Source organism: Rhincodon typus, chromosome 18, assembly GCF_021869965.1.
Source record: "Rhincodon typus isolate 14 chromosome 18, sRhiTyp1.1, whole genome shotgun sequence".
In the NCBI taxonomy this organism is placed as follows: domain Eukaryota; kingdom Metazoa; phylum Chordata; class Chondrichthyes; order Orectolobiformes; family Rhincodontidae; genus Rhincodon; species Rhincodon typus.
Genome location: NC_063349.1, coordinates 30525228 through 30545619, shown reverse-complemented (window position 1 = coordinate 30545619; position 20392 = coordinate 30525228). Strand labels below are relative to the sequence as shown.

The following is a 20392-nucleotide window of genomic DNA, read 5'->3' as shown; positions in this document are numbered from 1 at the left end:
TGGGTTACAGCGTGGAGAGAAGAATGATTTAACTTTACATGACATCACTGGATTATTTCTATTTGTAGATGACTGACAGTTCCATGTTAGATTTGATTCGTGGGATATCCAAAATCCAGGATGTCTTGATAACTCATTCCTGGGATACAAATAGTGCCTCCATACAAATCAGAAAAGATCTAGCAGAGAGAAAGTCAACTCAAGAAGAAACTGGTCTGTTTGAAATTCCTAATAGGAAAACATTTCTTGGAAAAAACAGTTAACATTATTTTATACTTACACATGGCAAGATATACATACAATTCGTTTGTCTTCTGGAATGCTTCAAAACTATTTCCAAAGAGTTAGCTTAAATTCTTTGGTAGTGATGATTGTTTTGTTTTAAATGCTCACATGAAGAATTAAGTTACAGACTCCGGCAAATGTGTAATTATATTGTACAATTACTTTACTGTAATTACTGATAGATTTCCTTAATATATTAAGATATGAAACAAGATCTATTGTGAAGCTCTGCCACTCATAAAGAATGGAGCAAGAGTTTATGGAGGGACAGGAAAATTTCAGTAGTAACTGAAATTAATAGACAAATGCTGTTTATTTCATAGGCATTGGATATTCTTCCCTCAAGGCAAGGACAGACATTCTCAGGGATTGGGAAATGGGACTTAGCCATTAATTGTAAATTTAACACATTAGAACCCGCAAGTATGTTTTTAAGAATAATGATTTTCATGCAAGTATGAAAACAGATTGTTAACAAGATGTTCAATTATGAGTATTTTCCAGCAGAGCTCAGAAATATGTATTATCATTAACGATCACAACATCCAAAAACACAGAACACCATTTTCCAAATATATGCTGATGATGCCCAGCTCTATTTTATTATCATAATTCGTGACACCTCCAATACCCCCAAAAATGTAATAACTGCCTGTCCAACATCAAGTACTGGCTGTGCAGAAATATCCTCCAAAAAAAAATTGAGAATACTGAAACCATTTCTTTTGGGTCATACCACAAACTCCATTGGTTAGCCACCAACCTCATTTCTCTCAGTGGCTACTGTCCCAGACTGAATCACACTATTTACAGCTTTTGCGGTGTATTTGACCCCAACACAATGTTCCAACCACATGTACACACCACTGCAAGAAAGTCTTATTTCCACCTCCCTAATAATGTCCTTATTTAAGCTGCTGAAACTCTCATCTACACTTTTGTTGCCTCTATTGTGACTAATCCAAGGCATTCCTGGCCAGTTATCCACTTTTGTAAATGTGAAGTCATTCAAAACTGCACTGCCCAAGTGCTAGCCACCTGTCCACAATTCACCCTGTCCTCATGTGACCTATAATGGCTCCTGTTCAAACAATACTTGGGGTGCAAAATTCTCATTCTTGTTTTCAAATCTTTCCATTGCCTCCCTAGCCCCAAACTCTCTAAACTCAAACCCTACATCCATAAGATATCTGTGCTCCTCCAATCCAGGCCTTTCATTCACAATTTCAATCATCCCATCACTGGCAGCCGTACTCTAATTTGCTGAGACACTGGAATCTCCTCTTTGAACATCTCCACCTCTCAATCTTTAAAACCTATCTGCTTCTTCAACAAGCATTTTGTCATCTACCTTAATATCTCCTTCGAATGGCTTGATGTAACATTTCACTTCATGTTCCTGTGAAGTGCCTTGGACTACTTTACAATGCCAAATGTGCAATGTAAAAATACCTTGTTGCTGTTGGTAGTGGTGATTGTACCAATTTCTGTTCAAATAATTCATCTCTAAACTTGTGACCCTGAGGGTCAGATGTTACATGTGCACTGGTAAGTCAATGAATTTTTCTAACTCAATGCAGATATTTCCTAATCAACAAGGCTAGGAAGAGTCCAATCTGGACGCCTCAGGTAATAATTGGATAAATTAACCACGCCATCATGCAATCCCAACTGATGTTGTTTTATTTGCAATGACAATGCCTTTGCACTAAACCAAATAAGCTGACTATTTGCCCAAATATCCTGGCACAACAGTTATTTGGTAGGGTCCATCAATCAATGTTTTTGCAGCAAATGATATTAGTCATTTTATATTTTGAAAACTGTAACCTTTTTGTTTTTGTACAGCTCTAGTTTTGCTTAATGCTTAACAAATGATGTTAATTCAAGAACAGTGATCGAGAAAATTATATACTTTCTGCAGCAATTTTTGTAGCAGAAATGATTCTACTCATTTCTCTAAACAATTCTGTCAACAGTTTGGAGTTCTCACTAAACACACATCCTATATGCCACGAGACCATAATTAGTTATGCAGGGGTGTGACTCCAAATGAAGGTGTTGGCATTGTAGCACTCTGTGAAAATATTAACTATGAGTTAACTCCAATTTTCTCTTCTCTAATTAAATGCACATGGTACTAATGAGCTAACCTACTGTTCCTTGATAGCACTAATTAGCTGAGAGGAGAGCATACACTCACACTGCAATTTAAACCTAAAAATAAGGTTGAAAATATGCTAATTGCTGATATAATTTAAAACAGAACAAGTTGAGGAAATTGTCATAATAAGGGGAATGGACCACATTTTGGCAAGATAGTGAGCATTTCTCTCTGTTCTTGTCTTGATGCAAAACAACACAAAGGAATGTTTTGATTGGTGTTTTGCAGGGTCACTAAGTTCCTGTCTTTCCAAGTAAACAAGAAGAATGATTCAACTTGAGCATGCATCAAGAATTGCAATATGTACCACTACCAGCTCCATGTACAACTCTATGTAACAACATAATCAAATTATTTATGATTTCCTCTTTAAACAAATGAAAATGTTTTCCACACTTAATGCAAATCATTGTAAACATGCTTTTATAGAACCTGCAAAAGACAGCTTCATAGTGTGGGCCCTGTCTATGTAATTCACCCAGTGTTCCTCCACTCGATCTCAGGGTTAATTTTATTTTAACAGTTCAAGGGACTGATACAGATCTGCAGTGATGAGTAAGCAAAGATTGTCTATCCCACTTTTACAGGTCAAAACTCCAGCAGTAGGTGCAATCATCAGTGGGCATCAGTCCAGATGTAGCAGGTCTGCTCAAGCCTGGCAATGAATGTTTAGTAAATGGCAGAAGTTGATTTACTTTCTCATCTTATATATACTTGTTAAGCATGTTATGCACCAAAGATATAGTGAGCTGGTTATGCATATTATCATTGCTTAACAACAGAATGTTGTTTTATAGTTCATGTAATTTATGGTATACAAAATTTAAATTATTTAACAAGCAGCCTCTCTTCACCTCAAGTACTGAATGATGGTAACTTAATCAAACAGAGTCTTAAAAGTCATGCTGTATACCATAACCTATTTGAAGAAATCATATGCCGGGCCAATTATATGAATCTTATTTTACCATTTGTGTGCGCGCACTGGAACATAATATTCACTTTAAGTGCTCAAGTTTCTGAAGATTTTCAATTATTGCTGTTACAATAGATCAGTAATAGCCTGCTGACCTGCAATGTTCGCTGTTTGTCGTTTCCCTTTGGAGATTTCAGACCGCTGGTTTGCTGCTGAAGAAGAAGCTGTCTTGCTGCTTGTAGTGCCTGCAAGCCAAAAAAACATTATTATTCATAAAGTTTGTTTCCTTAAGCTGTGATCTCAATTTTATGACTAATGTCACAGTAATTTTGGATGAACATAAAATGAAACTACTTTGTGTTTGAATCTACCTTTTTCTACAACAGTCAGTACTTTTCTCTTCAATGTTTATTTTCACCTTATACAGTCATCAGTTGTTACTACATCAGGTAGTTTCCCTATGCTTTTAGAACACATTCAAATATTTCTTGACACAAGTTTCTTTTTTAAAGCTACAGCTGACCATGAAACTGCAACATATGCAGTCAAGAGTTTCCGCTGAACACCACAGGAAGAGCAAATCTTATAGTACATTACAAACTGATGTAAACTGCATCAATAGACTTATTTCCGCTAGGGATTCATCCACTGTGTGTGTGTTCAACAGAAATGACCCCCTCCCCCTCTTATTACCATAGATTTGCATATTCATAATATCATTTTGGTGCAGAAGCGCAAGACTTCAAATGTTACTGGAAGCTGTAATTAAAATTGACAAATCAACATCAGATATCTTGGAAGTGGATTAACGCGGATCCTGTACTGTAGATTGCAGGCAGGGAAAATGCTTACAATATGAAAAACTAGGGTCCTCATTTTAATGATGAAAAAGAAGGGATGTTGCAACAAATTAAAACACAGTTGATTATTTTACTGGTAATTGTCATCAACATTACGTATACATTTTCAGATAAAATTGTATGTTGTATACTTTTATGCCACCTGCAATTTTAAATACAAGTATTCTGACAGTAAAGTGCAAGTAGAATGTTTGCAATAAAGCACAAGGATTTTAATTTTCCTGGCTGTACCCAGGGGTGCAAAAAGTATAGCTGAAAATTATATGTGATGCTGTTGTCAGTACTAAGCAAATGTTAGCAAAAATATTTGGACACAAACACAAAAGAATGCCAGTACTCAAAGGTCTAAATTGCTGTGATATTACAAAATGATGATGCAAAAAAAGTGAAAGCTTAATGTTAAGTTGGTTACTTTAATAAGAATCAACCTACTAACAATATAAGCAACAAACAGGTACTACCCATCAAAAACTCCTTGCAACAGACTCCAGAAATATGTCTTGGTCGGTAGAGATCCATGGAGTCATCAAAAACAAAATCGTTAGCACATGATGTGTGATAAAAAATTTAGGTGCACAGAGTAAAGATTCACTTGATCAATCTGCTTTCAAAAAGACATCCGATTCACCTCTGATGGGGTAAAGCACATTTTTGATTAGAATCAAGGGGTTGGTTTTCTAGTACTTTCTAGTATCCATGACAACAGTTGCTTTGACAGGATGTGCATATGGCATTACACTGCCAGCTGGTGTGAACAATGTTTGAACTACTGCATTGAGATGCTGAGCAAACAGAAAAAAGTTGCCACGTCTTAACCCTCAGGGAAGCCAGTCATCCCCTGATCAATTATGAAAAGACAGAGAGGGCTGCTACAGTCTGGCTCCAAGCAAGTTTTTTGAGAAGGCAGGCAGACGCACAAAACCAAAGTAAACAAACTGAGTGCAGCAGCACCATCTCCTAACAACATTGATTTGTCTAGCCATAGAAAGCTCTGGTAACAATTTGCTAAGCATATTCCTAGCATTTGGAGACTTTTGCAAAACAATCACTTTACTGTTGGATCGCCTTTTTTCAAACAGCACATTCTGGGGAAAGTTCAACTTCATACAGATGATATTCAGCAATGTTTAATATATTTTGTTACATCATTCAATTTGATAGTTCTTCGCGGTAGTATTTTTTTCAATGGTAAAAGGATGAGAATTGGCAAGTGGCCACAGTTTAAGGCACTCCATACATCATATATTGTGTGGCTGCATGTATACTGCACAACAAAAGACAATATGATTTATGATGATTAACTTTTATGGAATAAGCTAATCATTGTGACTGTTTCACATTACTCCAGTTTATGTATTTTAGATAATATAAAACACTTACTTTTTACCTCTTATGAACCAACACTTTGTGTGGCCTTTTAAAAATTTAAGGCTTAACGTACCATTGGATGAAGGTACAATTGTAAGCCTCGCAAGAAAAGGAATTGGATATGTTTACAATTTAATAGTGACCAATACGATGATGTTAAGGTTCCGACTATGGACAACACCCAAAATATTACCCAGCTGTTCCTCTTTGCAGATAATAATGAACCTGCAAGGTATTCCAAACATTTTTTTCATGTTTGAGTTTTCTAGTATTTCTAGATTTTTTTTCAAGAATTCAATTAGTAGAATACGTTGAAAGCTGGGGTGAGTTTTATATTTCAGTATTTTAGTTTCTTTCAATATCTAACAATCTCCATAAAACTGAATGAAAATCCAACCAACTGAAATTGAAATATATTAATAACAAGTCACAGAAAGGAAACATTCACAAATTTATTTAGTGGCTCAATAATTCTCAGCTTACTGAATTCAGTAAAATCCAATTTTTAGGCCTAAGACACCTGCTAATGTGTTTGCTCATGAAGCCAACTTGAGATATGAACAAAGAGGTACCCAACTTTGAAATATAAGCTGCTGTTCTGAATAAACTACTAGCTTTGTAAGATAGTCAGAAGAAGCAAAGAGGAACACAAAATTGCAAAGGGAAGCACTCACAACAAAGAACCTTTCTATTCTTCAAGTTATTCAAGTAACATTCTGCTAATATAAAGGTTTATATTGCTGCTCGCACCCTGAAAGTGACTGCATGGAGATAGACCATGTGTTTATAAATTTTACTGTGTACATTTATTTCATAGGCTGGTTAAAATGATCTCAGAAGATAAGATTTAAGTAACTCCTGCATGGTTTTTAATTGTGTATTTGTTTAAAAATTTGAATCTGACATCCAATGGAATGAACCAAATTCTTTTGATGCAGTGAAGTAGAAGACTTTATTTTGTTTACATAATTTACAAACACATGGTCACACTAACTGTCAATATAACATTTAAACAAGCATCAATCAAGTCCTTAGGTCTGCTGCAATTTGTTTTTAAATCAATCTGAATCTATTCACAACGTTACATTCCAGACAATGGGAAAATATTATTAAGCTAATTAGGAAGGCAGTTAATGTAAAAACACAAATATTTGAATACTAATGAGTGCATCATGAAGCAATATTAATTGCAATCAAGTGATACTTGGTACTGTTGTAATGCCTGAAAGTGCTTTCATGTAAAATAAATCTGTATAAAATGAATACTTCTAATAATGTAATTCAACCATGAGCCACAAGGACTATTTGTACACCTAATCTATCATTCATTTTAATCTTGCTTTATAATCTGCAGCGTTAATATTTAAGCACATTTTTTGCAGATGTCACCTGACTTACGTGCATTTTCAAAAGCTGCAACTGAAAGTTCATCTTAAAATAATTTCTAACAAGACATAGTTTATATCTTTTGATACGTAAATATTATTGTATTTTCATATTCTAAGGGCAAAATGTGTTTTGAGTATTAAGGTGTAAACTACAAAATAAGAACTTAGTTGAGGTCTGTAAAACTTTGTTTTCTAGTTGTGAAATAGCTATTGCTCAGAAACCTTTTATAGTTTGAATAAAGTTATGACTTACCACTTCTGCAGCATCATTCGGAAAACAGTAAAAGAGTAACAAGTATGGTCTTTTTAATTATAACAAAGAAGGTAAATACAATTTTCTGGAAGTAAGATGCTGCTTATGACTACAACTGAAAAATATGCCTGTTTAACCTATCAGCATGTCATATTTCAGACGTTAAAATGAAAAATGACATCTACACCCATTAATATCTTCAATGTATAAACAGCACAGTACGACACATTCTGGAGAGCTCAGCTGAAGGCTACGAAATCTCTCCCTCTCTCAAACATAAATAATGAGGCACTCAGAAGCATATTTGATGTTGATATTCATCTCTGAGAAAAACACTGCAGCCCAGGCTTCTTATGAGAACAGATGCAGCCCGAATGAATCTCCTGTAATTGGTTTCAGATAGCAAGGTCAGAAGAAATGCAATACAAGAAACTGTTATGAGGAACAGGGAGAAACACGAATGTTTACACAGGCACTCCCCAGTGCACACTGACAGGATAAGTACTCTTTCCAAATAGCCAGTCTGAAAGAAAATTTACCACAAGGCAAGCTGATGCTTACCTCCCTTCATTTTGTTTGAATTCACCAATAATCTGACCTATAAAACTGGACTGCACAGCAAACAAATCAAAACAAGACTCGTTACTTGTTGTTACCCCAGAATATCAAGGAATTCAATCACTTTAGTAAGGACTCTTTCATAACGAGACAGATTCAATTTGCGTGTATGTGTCTTTATTCCTTATGCAATATTCAACAAATGAGTTAAATGAGATAAATGAATATCAATATTCCAGAAAAAAAAGCCTGAACATTTGGAAATTACATCTGGTTGTGAAAAGACAAATTAAGAAACATGACTTTTTAAAATTTTAAAAAATATTTTACTCATTGATTAAGACCCTCAATCTTAATATTTAAATATGGAAGACTTTGTTTTAATCTCTACTACAACTCAAGCTTCACAAAATTAATACTTCACAAAATGCACAGAATTAATTAATAATAATAAATTAGAAATTTGCAATATGCATGCAACATATATGCAGCAGAAGGAAGATTTAATGGTGACTAAAATAATCACATTTAAAATACTAAGTGGTCAAAACTGAGTGGAGCAGGATAAAGAAGCCATATGGCTTTTATTTCCTATGTCACAAGGTTATGCAAATAGTGTATCATCTTATTGGAAAAAAAGACACAGAACACAACAAATGCCCCTTTTTTGCTATGAGCATAAACATTCTGGGTTTAGTAATCAAGGCAATGTCTAGAAGAAGTAGCCACAGAAAGGGAAAAGAAATTCTTTCTTCCAATACCTTTTCCATACTAGAAAAATTATCTGGTATGAGAGTCAGATCTATACCTGACAGTGCTGTGAAATTACAGTAGCATACATTCTGTGTCCCTATCTGCCTGTAGCAATATCTTTGCTACACTGGTGTTCAACTGGTACGTCAGCTGGAACAGTACTAACTCTGTTGAGAGGCATGGCTTGTCAACAACAGTGTTATATTTTAGTGGAGAGAGTGAAAACTCAGTTCTATCACAAGCTACATGTTTAGATCTAAATTCTTGAAGCTCTAAAAAAATTGTGAAAACAATAATTTGTGATCGATGAGAATTTGTACAAAGATACCTTTAGTAAGAACTGTTCCTTTTATTCTTCATCCTTGTACAAACACTTGGATTATGACACAAACTGCCAAATGTGTGTTTCCTCAGTGTACTGAATTATTGGTTTTAACTCCTTTCCTGAGATGCAGCACCGCACCTAGTCGCTTCAATCACTGTAAGTGAACTTCACTCGCAAAATATTCCCCACTTTGTAAAAAGAAAATCACGATTTCACAAATCAAGAAAGGATGAAGTCCAAAATGTTACAAGAAGTACAAATAATTATACACATTTAAAGGTAATCGGAAATGTTGAAAACTCGATTCACATTTTCCTTGTATCCTTCACATTTACTAATGTTAACCTTTCATAACTAGTGAGACTTTGGTTTAATCATATCAATTTAAGTCCTCATGCTGATAACAGAATATTGCTATGATTTATTGTTTTTGTCAAATAAAGTCTGTCATAAAAATGTGTAGGGTAGGACTTGGCAAACTTATTCTGCGAAAGCAACCTCATCTCCGAGGTTTTATCACTTCTGGACACATATTCAGACTGATGAATGGAGAAAGACACATACAAACACTTTGCAATATTGTTATTTCCAAAGGAATAAGTCATTTAATTTCCTCTGATAATCTACACGTAAATATATGTGATTTAATTTTTTTGTACACTATCTTAATATTATCCTAAACTCATTGGCTTCATATGGGCTAAATCTATGCAAAGAATAAACAAATCAGCATGCTTCTAGAAGAAACTGAGCTACCAAAATTCTTATTACTTGTAATGACTGTTCAAGTGCTGAAAAAAATACCATTTGGAAAGAATTGCTCGGGCAACAATTGTGTAGGCAAACATTCTATTTTCAACAGAGCCAAGTGATATGTATTTCGTCGTTTGATAGTACAGAACTTGAGTATTGCAAAAAAAAAGCACTTTGTGACATTTTATTGTTTTTTTTTTTGTCTTTCACTCATCTGAATAATTTGTAAGAATACCGCAAGAAGGGAATAAGCAACCATTCTTCTGCATGAGAGGAAATGCTGATTGCTGGCATTTGCACTTTGATTGGTGGACATATTACTATGGAGAATGCACCAATTAATTATGACTGACAATTAATAGGTAGCAAGGTGTAGAGCTGGATGAACACAACAGGCCAAGCAGCATCAGAGGAGCAGGAAGGCTGACGTTTCGGGCCTAGACCCTTCTTTAGAAAATGGTAGCGTTAATAGGTAGCGTTGGTTTAAATTTCAAAGCAGGCAGGTTGACTCTGAATTGCCAGAGCACTGCCCTGAAAAAGAAGCAGCAAATAGCTGTCACCAATTTTGTTAGTTTAAAACAGAGGGCAGCACAGAGGCTCAGTGGTTAACACTGTTACTGCCTCACAAGCTAGTGACCTGGGTGCGATTCCAGCCTTAGGTGATTGTCTGTGTGGAGTTTGCACATTCTCCCCTTGTCTGCATGGGTTTCCTCTGGGTGCTCTGGTTTCCTCCCACAGTCCAAGTTTTGTGCAGTGCTAAATTGCCCATAGTGTCCAGGGATGTGTAAGTTTGGCAGATTTTGCATGGGAAATGCAGGGTTACAGGGATAAGGTAGGGGCATGGGTCTGGGTAGGATGCTCTTTGGAGTTTCGGTGTGGACTCAATGGGCTGAAGGGCCTGCTTCTGTACTGCAGGGATTCTATGATTCCATGCATGAGCTTTCTCTTTCTGCCTGCAGAGAGACAAAAATATATCTCTTCATACCTCATCTTATCCATGATGGGCTCTGCACAAAATAAACTGACCAAATGGGTATGTGACTTCCTAAAATCACTCAAGTGCATTTTGCACTTACATGGCAAAGGATTCCTTCACATTTGCAAAGACCATAGAGATGTGCAAATCAATAGGTATACAGCATCCACATGCTCATTTGACACTATTAGCCTGTTCACTAAGGACTATTCACCTGTTCACTAAGGACTATTCAAAGAAGCCATGGACATCTGACCTGCAGCCCTACACCATACTGATTTAGAGCTTCATCACTGTGTGGATCAACAACATCCAGGAGTTACCACTGACCAAAAACTAAATTGAACTTGAACTGAATATAAATACTGCAGCTCGGAGTTTAGAAATCCCGCAGCAAGTAATTCACCTCCTGACTCCCCAAAGCCTGCCCACCATGTACAAGACACAAGTCAAGAGTGTAATGGAATACTGCCCACTTGCCTGAATGAGTGCGGCTCCAAAAACACTCAAAAAGCTTGTCAGACAGGTTCGCAGTGCCTCACAGCTATAGATTTTAATACACAGCACACTATTCTTTGCAGACAGAAACAGCACGACCAGATTTTCGACAGTCAACATTAGGACACAGTGGAAAAACTATAAGAAGGTAGAGCTGCATGATGATTGACATGTTGAGTGACTAATGGCAGGAATCTGTGGAAGGGGCAGAAGCAGGTCGGAAGTCACATGAGGATATTTCCCAGAATATGTCCAGCTAGAGTTGGCAGCGTTAATTTTTAGATCATTTATAAGACATCATAGCTCTTATGGTGCAGTGGCAGTGTCCCTACCTCTGAACCAGGAGGGCCAGGTTCAAGTCCCAACTGTTCCAGAAGTGAGTTATGGCAGCTCTGAAAAGATCAATTAGAAAATATCTTTATAAATCATCAGCAATTGAATTAGCAATGACAAAAAGGTAGTGACAACTCTGTGGGAGAGGTCAAGAGGGATGATGAGATGTATACAGGTTCACTGTATGCAATGCAATGAGCATTTACATGTGTAGGGGGAGCACATTTCACAGATTCTCTCCCCTCAGGGCCAGTTTATACCTGGCAAGAATGGAAAAGGTAAAAGCTGGACATTTTAACTCGCTTTGCAAACTTTTTTCAGGACTGTCCCAGAAAAAGCAGGGTGCTGGTTATCCTAACACACCATGCAGTGAAACAAGTAAAATAGGTGATCTACAGCAGACATTGATTAAAAAAATGACCAATTCATAGGTTGTACAGAACAGTTTAGGTATGTCTCAAGACAACTTTGGAATTTACATATAATTAAATGAGCAAAATGTTACCTACAACAGCAACACAACGAATATTTGAAAAAACGGCACACTGTGTTGGTGGCAGATGAACCAGTACTCATTTACCTAGCATCTGTGATAGGTCATACAAGGGTGTACGGCTTCGATATTAAATTCTTTTTGTGTGTTCACTTTCAGGCTTGATATGCATTATAAAAAGAAAAATCCAACACTCTTATTGATCACAGAATGTTAAATCAGAGCCCTCTTCCATACCCCATGAGTACTGATGAATATTCTCATGTTGATAAAATAAGTAAAAATATGAATTGCATTATTTATATAACAATTCTGGTGACTATCAAGTGCTTTATGTCCAATCAAGTACTTTTGAAGTGTAGTCACTGTTGCAATAAAGGAAACATAGCAGCCAATTCATGAACAGGAAACTCCTGCAACAAGGAATGTGCTAAAGACCAGATAACCAGCCCTATGATGTTGACAGAGGCTAGGTCACCAAGGCTAAGTCCCCTGCTATTACAGTAATGTGCTACGATCAAGTCAGGTTATACTAAAACTTTCCCCATCTGGGTCTCTTCTGTCTCTGGATCCGACATGCAATAGCTTTCCCTGACACAATTGCTAACATCAACAGCTTATGCAACGCTGGGTTAGAATCCTTTTAGTATTTAAGAGTCATCATCCCATCTCAACTTTTGATTACAAATGAATCTTTCAGCTCATATGCCTCCAAAATCCTGGCAAAATTGAGTACTAAAGTAGAGGTGGGGTGGGCGTGAGGAGGTAGGAAAGTATTCTGTTCCTACTTCAAATACGTGCAAGTCTTGTTCTCCTCACGTATGAAAAGTTTAAAATTGGATCTCAGTGTTGTCTTAATGTCCCTTGTTGAAAATGATATCTTTCTGAGAAAGTAAGTTGATTTGATACTAAGTTTGTATTCTACATTGCTAGCTCACTAAACCACCTTCTATTTTTATAGTTTGTTCATTAACTAAAGATGGGCCAACCATCCAGAAATGGCAACATCATTAACATGCAACATGTTAAACCATCAGTCCTTTATGTTGCTGCTTGTCATGATATCGGAGATAAATGCAGTGATATACAGATTTCTGTAGTTGCCTTAAATGTTAGAAGTGAAAAATGATTTCAGAGTATGGAAAAGCTGACAGTTAATTATCATAGGTTAACCAGATGCATACAGAAGACATCACTTAAAAAACACTCAAATATCGGGATGTGTCTGATATTTATTGTCCATTCCCACCTATCCTGGGGAGGCTACGGCTTAGTGGTAATATCGCTGGATTGTTAATCCAGAGATCCAAACAATGAAGAAGGGTCTAGGCCCGAAACGTCAGCTTTCCTGCTCCTCTGATGCTGCTTGACCAGCTGTGTTCATCCAGCTCTACACCTTGTTATCTCAGATTCTCCAGCATCTGCAGTTCCTACTATCTCTGATCCAAACAATGTTCTGGGTTCAAATCTCACCATGGCAGATGACAAAATTTGAATTCAATAAAAATAATCTGGAATTAAGAATCTAATGTTGACCACCAGTCCACTGTTGATTATCAGGAAAAACCCATCCGGTTCACTAATGTCCTTTGAGGAAGGAAACTGTCATTCTTATCGGGTCTGCCCTACATGTTTCTCCAAACCTACAGCAATGTGATTGACTCTTAACTGCCTTTTTGGCAATTAGAGATGGACAATAAATGCTGCCAAGCCAGTTTTCATGAATGAATAAGTGTGTAAACGGGCCATTCAGCCCAATAAGTCCACACCAACACTCCGAAGAGCATCCCACCCAGACGTATCCTCGTGACCCTGCATTTCGCATGGCTAATGCACCTAACCTACACATCCCTGAACACTATCAGCGATTTAGCATGGCCAATCCATCTAACTTGCACATCTTTGGACTGTGGGAGGAAACTGGAACACCCAGCAGAAACGGGGAAAATGTGTAAACTCCACACGGACAGTCACCCGAGGGCAGAATCGGACCTGGGTTCCTGGCGCTGTGAGGCATCAGTACTAACCACTGAGCCACCTTGAGAAGGTAGTGGTGAACTGCCGTCTTGAGCAGTTGCAGTCCATGTGGTGTAGGTAGACCCAATGTGCTGTTAGGAAGAATTTTCACCCAGTGACAGTGAAGGAATGTCCCTCGAGTTCAAATCAGGATGGTGGTCAGAATATTCACAGTCCCTGAACAACATGGGCAATGGCAAGCCAGTTGGAAAAGGCTAGTTAAGTCAGCAGAAATGAGATTAGTAACATTGAGAAACAGTCTGATTTTTCAACCAAGTGTTGAATGGAAAGGTGAGAATCTCACTAGTGAGCGATAAGACTCCTTTATGCATACCTTTGCATGGTATTAATACCTTATCTCATCTTATTGATATGCATATCCTGTTTTTCCAAGTGCCAGTTGGAAACTAGACAATGCCAGACATGAAAGTCAGAGTGGGTATTGCTAAGTCCTGTTTGCCCCTTTATCCTCCACACCTTCATCTTGGACAGCTGTCACCAACATCTCTGGGCATGCTCCATGGGAAGTGACTACACACATCCACCATCCACGGAGGCATCATGTATCAGCCTCTCTGCATCCTATGGCACATCCCCAACCGACTTACCATAGAGTCCTCCACTTCAACATTCCCTTCAGAGCACAACCGCACCTTTCATTGTAAAGCTGCTGCCAGGACATTGTGCATGCAGGGTCAAGCACCCATCTTATGGATTCCACCAGGGCACATCTCGGGGCTCCCCACTTGCTTTCTGAGCATTCACTCATTTTGCACTTAATTGGATGCTTATACCATCTCTGCTTTGCCTTGCTTTTCTCATTCAAAAAGGTTCATTGTACTTACGTCATGACTTGTCATTTGGTGCAAACACAAAGCCAGGCAGCTTGCCATGATTGTCAGCATTGATCAGTGAAAAGAGTGGACATGTTGCTATATGATATCAATCTCACACCTGCACCATGCACCAGCATTTTACAGAGCAAACACTCTGCATGTGCTTCAACCAAATGGTGATGTCTCACACTTTAAGCAGTGCGGTCCTCAGACAGGACAGAGGGGATAGCTTTCAATCAGGTGTACTGGCACATTAAGCCAAGGCAGCATTTGACCTCAGTCCAGGGGCTTGGTCACGGTCAGGTGACTGCTTTGTGCAGTCAGGCTCAGGGGTTCCATGTCATTCAAGTCTGGGGAGTCAGCCACAGTCCATTCTGCAGGGGTTCATGGAGGTGGGGGGGGGGGGGTCAGTCGGGGCACTGCACAGGGATTAGTCAGGGTCCCAGTCCCTCATCAGTTGGAGATGTCTGTCCAAGTCAGTCAGGGGATGGGTTGTACTCTGTCTTGGGAGTCAGCTCAATGAACATTGATGGGGGTGGCGGGAGGAGGAGGTGTCACTGCTATGTTGGCAAAGTCAATTATGGGGATTAGAGGCAGTGTTCTGGAATGGAGAGGGGATAATAACTGTGAAGGTTAGCAACTCAACATTTGAGGGAGATGGAGGTAGATACTGCATTCAAGTGCATGGTTTACTGCACGGGGTGATGATCACATCTACCCCAGCTTTAATGGTGGGATAACGCAGCATGATAGTTGGCAATGACTAAGCTGTAGGACTAGAGTCAGGAATCAATGTTGGAAGATGAAGTCATGAATGAAAGAGGTGTGCGGGAATGTATACAAGGTCAGCACTGTTGGGGCCAACTGGAAATGCAATGAAAAAAAGAAAGTAGGCATTCAGGCCTTCCTCTTGATTGCCAGGCTGAGCCTATGACCTGCATTGCCTTCTAATCATTCAAAGTGTAACTGCAATGGAAATAGAAAATGACTAAGACTGCACCCAAAGCAGGTATAAGTGTGGTTTATTTCTGTCTGATCACATGGGCTGCATTTGTGAGCGATGCGAGGCCCTTCAAGGGGCAATTGCATTCATCAGACATTTACACAGTCCATGCTGAAGTCACCTGTGATATAGTACACTGCATGTGAAATGCATGCAGTTTCCAACAATGTGGAATACAAATCCTGGACACAAACATTCTTGACCATGCTGTTGGTCATTACAGATTGATTGTAGTTATCGCTGTGAAGCATAAGTAGTCTCAGGCGTCCTTACGTGGCATTCACAAAAACAATCCAAGGACCAGTAGGCTTCACAAGGGCATGGAGATGATGATCTCTCACCATGAACAGTTAGTATTTGATAACATGCAATGCTGCCTTTCTAGAGTGATGTTGGCGGTGCAGATGTAGGGGCAAAGTTTCATTTTTCCTACTGCATTTACAACCTTCTCATGTATTTGCATGGCTTGTGCTGCATACATTGTAATAAGGTCTCTATGTCAAAGATCCATCTAGAACTATTCCAATGGCCTTCCTCATCCATTTAACCCATGTTCCACTGAATGGAACATTAAACCATCATTTGTTTGTAATCAAATGCTGACTGCTCACATTAACAACAGCCTGTTCTGTTTCTGATATTTCTCACACACATTCATTGAAACTCTGACTAATGCATTCAGCCACAGCAGGAGCTATTGCCACTGTGACTGTGGTGCTACGAAGGTGGAGAGAAAGTGAGGAGGAACAGATGTGTCAACAAGCACAGCACCAATGGCAACCTCCAGTGGCTGCTGACCAACTTCCACATGTAGAAATCACAACTGATGGTCCTTTCAGGATGCACAGGAGGTACAGAAGGCCCAGAATCTGAAGCTTCTTGAGCGCTGTTACAACTGCACTCATCCAGGCAAGTGGAGAGTATTTCACCACACTCCTGGCTTGTTATTTGTAGGTGGTGTACATGGAGTCAGAAGGTTTAAACTCCCGGAGAATTCCCAACTTCTAATCTGTGCTTGTCACCATAATATTTATATGGCTGGTCAAATCAGTTTCTGGTCAATAGTAACCCCGAGTATGTTGACACTGGAGGGATTCAGTAATGGTAATGCCACTGAATATCAAGGGGCAATGGTTGGATTGTCTTTAATTGGAGGTGACCATTGACTGGTACTTGTGTGATATGAGTGTTACTTTCCACCTATCAGCCCAAACCTGAATGTTATTGACAATTAAGCTAAAAGATGTACTTAACATCATGCACATTGGTATATTTTTGATTCTGTAGTTACCTTAGCAATGCTTTCATGTAAATAGATATTAAACGGTTCTTTTAAATTCCACAATTGTAGTTGCAGGTCTGCAGCAAATATATTTATTTACATCACAAGATGTTTAAGCCTTTAAACCATCTAGGTTGATACCTGATTGTAGGGGCTAACAGAGTGCTATTCAACAGCTCCCAATTTTTCTTTATCTTGCAGTGATTATTGGATGTCAAACCCAGAAAAATGCACCTGATTAAATCAATCTTCAATCAATGAAAAAAATGACTGCAATTTGTCTTTTTTCCAATTTATTTATATTAAAATATTAGAAATCCATTAAGTAAAAATAGAATATTGCATACATAACTTGATAACTCATTGTTGAATAAGACATTTATACTACAGGTGATGAAGAACAAAATGATTCTTAAATATTAAGGATTATTGTCGGTGATATACTGTTGGATCTTTTTTCTTGTTGGTCACAGCATGCAGACTATTAAAACTTTTTACTGCTAATATTTTTGTAAATTGTACAAATATGCATTTTGGTTAGGTGTGTTGAAGGCACTGACGTGTGCGGATTGTGTGCTGTAATTGTCTCTTTCCTGGAATCCTGGTCAATAAAAGATGTGAATGGGTAGACAGTTGCAGTTGGCTGAGTGGCATTTCCTTCTACCACATAGCCTCAACCTTACTGTCTTATAATTTAACTGGTTGGTGGGGGAGGAATTTCTGAAGAAGGGTCCCGACCTGAAATGTCAGCTTTCCTGCTCCTCTGCTGCTGCCTGGCCTGCTGCATTCCTCCAGCTCCACACTGTGTTATCTCTTATTTATGTCTTCTAATTTAATCTGCCTTTGTTACCTTTAGTCTCCAATCCTCTGGACCCTACAGGAACATCACAGTTAGTCAACCCCATCTACCCTCTTCCATCCCGAAACCCCTCCTGATGACTTATACAGTCTCAAAACTGTATCAAATTTGTACAGGCGCAAGTCAGTTGTCACTTCCTGCCCATTTCAGGAAAGCTGTTGACCAGCAAAATGCAGTTGAATCTTGTAGATTGACATCACCCAGGCACCCCCACCACAGAGGTCTCACGATTTGGAAATTGCTTTGCTCTTAATGAAGAATCAATGATGGGGTTCTGGGTAAGGCAATGTTGTTTGGAATGAATAATTTGAGCTTCCCTGGAAAGAGCCAAGACTTTGCTTTTAATTCCAAGAATCTTGTGAATTGCTGGCCAGCTAATGTTCACAAGAAATGCACTTTGAATTATTTTTTCTTCTGTGATATTAGAGAGATTTGGAACAATATTTTTCCCAATAGTATGATACATACAGAGAAAAGGGGAAGATCAACAACTCCATGGTAGCAGATAGCCATATTCAGAAGTCAGTTTAATTTTGGAGGATAGCTCAAGAAGAGTACCTATTATTTATGGCATTTTTGAGAATTTTCTTAGTTTGTAATTACTGTACCTATACTTTTTGTACTGAAAGTGGTTAATTACTTGTCTAATATAACAATTTTTTTCACCCAGGATATAACGTAATTTTGTATTGCTACGCTTACTTAAGATGAAGGAATGCACGGCAATGAGAACAATTTTCCAGTAACCTTCAATCTTTATGTCTTTTATATTACTGAGATATGTTAACATGAGTGAACAATGAAGCTGATCTCAATCAAATTATGTCATAAAAACCTTAAAATGTCACTGTGACGTTACATGAAGAAAATCGTCTGTTCTATCAATTATTTGGCTTCAAACCTTTTGAAATTATACATTGAATTTTAATTGCAATGATTATTAGTTTGAGGCATTGGATAAATCTTGCTGGAATTTTCTCCAATCTCTCCAATTTTACATGGAGTCGTAAAGAAACAGCACAAATGGCTACATTTATTTATCTGGTTGTTCACTGATCTTCCACTTTCCAATGGGAAACTGGGAGTATTCCCTCAGAAATATGAACTGTTTCTTTCTGTTACTGTCTTTAAGTTAGACAGCTCTTAGGTCTCATTACACTTAAAGAAATTTCATGTGAAACTCATATAAGTAACAATTAATATTGCTAAAACCACAGCTACTCCAACCTCAAAACAATATTTTAAACATTTAAATGTTTGGTCATTTAGTACTGACCAAACTTATATTGCAATCTCACAGAAAAACTCAAAATATAAACAGTAGAGGTGAACTTCCTTTAGTTCAATTTAACTTTGATGGGAGAGCCATCAAGTACTCATTGTTCTTTCACCAATGTTACAGCAGAGGTCCAGGAGAACAGTACTCTACCAGCAAATGCACGCAGACCAGGAAAGGTACAGTTTAAACAGGCAGTATAGTTGAGAAATCAAATTCGGCCCAAAAACAGAGTTTGCATACTACCTGGGCAAAAGTTTTGAGATTGAGTCAGAAGAGAGAAAAGGCAACAGACAAAAAGAAAAAATGGCACCAACATAATGTGACTTTTATGTCTTCTTGTTTGGTGTGCCCATGAGACCTGTGAGGCAATAGTAATCAAGAACATAGTAAACAGGTCATATTCCTGAGCTGGAGCAACCCAGGTGCCACTGACGCTCTGATATTGCTGGGAAACTTATTCTTTGTTGATACACCCTGTTTTGAGGATACCACCTTCATCTTCACCCATACCTCCTCCTTCACCCGTGTCGCTCACGGCCAGGAATCTGCATCGGCTTCTGAAGTGGCTCCTCATTGCTACTCATCTACAATTTCATGAAGCTGATCCTCATTTGAAGGAATGGTCTTGCTTACCTTCAGTTGAACTGTCACAGGCTCCTGGGCTCTGCTTCCTCCCCCCCATGGTCCTGTGACCCCTGCCGGTATACTCTCATTAAGCACCCCAGCTCTCAGCAGTCAAACTCTCAAGGAGTCCTGATAATGCAATGGTGAATATACGGCAATGAACAAAGTTATTTCTGATCCTTCCCTAACTTATGCAGTGACTTAGTTAATGCCTCAGTCTATGGTGCCCTCCCTGCTGCAAAGTCCCCACTCCCTGCTTCTGGTCTGGCCGTATAAGAAAATTGAAAACTGTCCCTCACTGTTCTAAACATTTGCTCTGTTGCACGCCAAATTAAAAGCCCAACATATTCAGGTGATGTGTCACCTCTCCATTCTAGTTTCAAAACTGCAGCACCTCAGGACCACCTCAGGAAAAAGTCACATCCCTCAGTGGCCCACCTGCCTCCATTCTCATCTTGACCTTCAAACGTAGCCAGTTCTATTTTGTGAGGAATAAAGCCACATCATAACATTATGAAAAGTGGAGTATGCTAAACTAATAATATATTATGTTATGAAAAGATGTAAGTT

The 20392-nt window shown here is 38.3% G+C and overlaps 1 protein-coding gene across 10 annotated transcripts in view; it reads right to left on the bottom strand.

Annotated features, from left to right (window-relative positions):
• Positions 1-20392, bottom strand: part of foxp2 (forkhead box P2) — a 746195-nt gene that overhangs the window by 179798 nt on the left and 546005 nt on the right. For all 10 annotated transcript variants that reach the window (XM_048607717.1, XM_048607716.1, XM_048607724.1 and 7 more), the window contains one exon: positions 3521-3610. In XM_048607717.1, coding sequence (XP_048463674.1) covers positions 3521-3610 — 90 coding nt within the window. The remainder of the gene's footprint in view (positions 1-3520; positions 3611-20392) is intronic.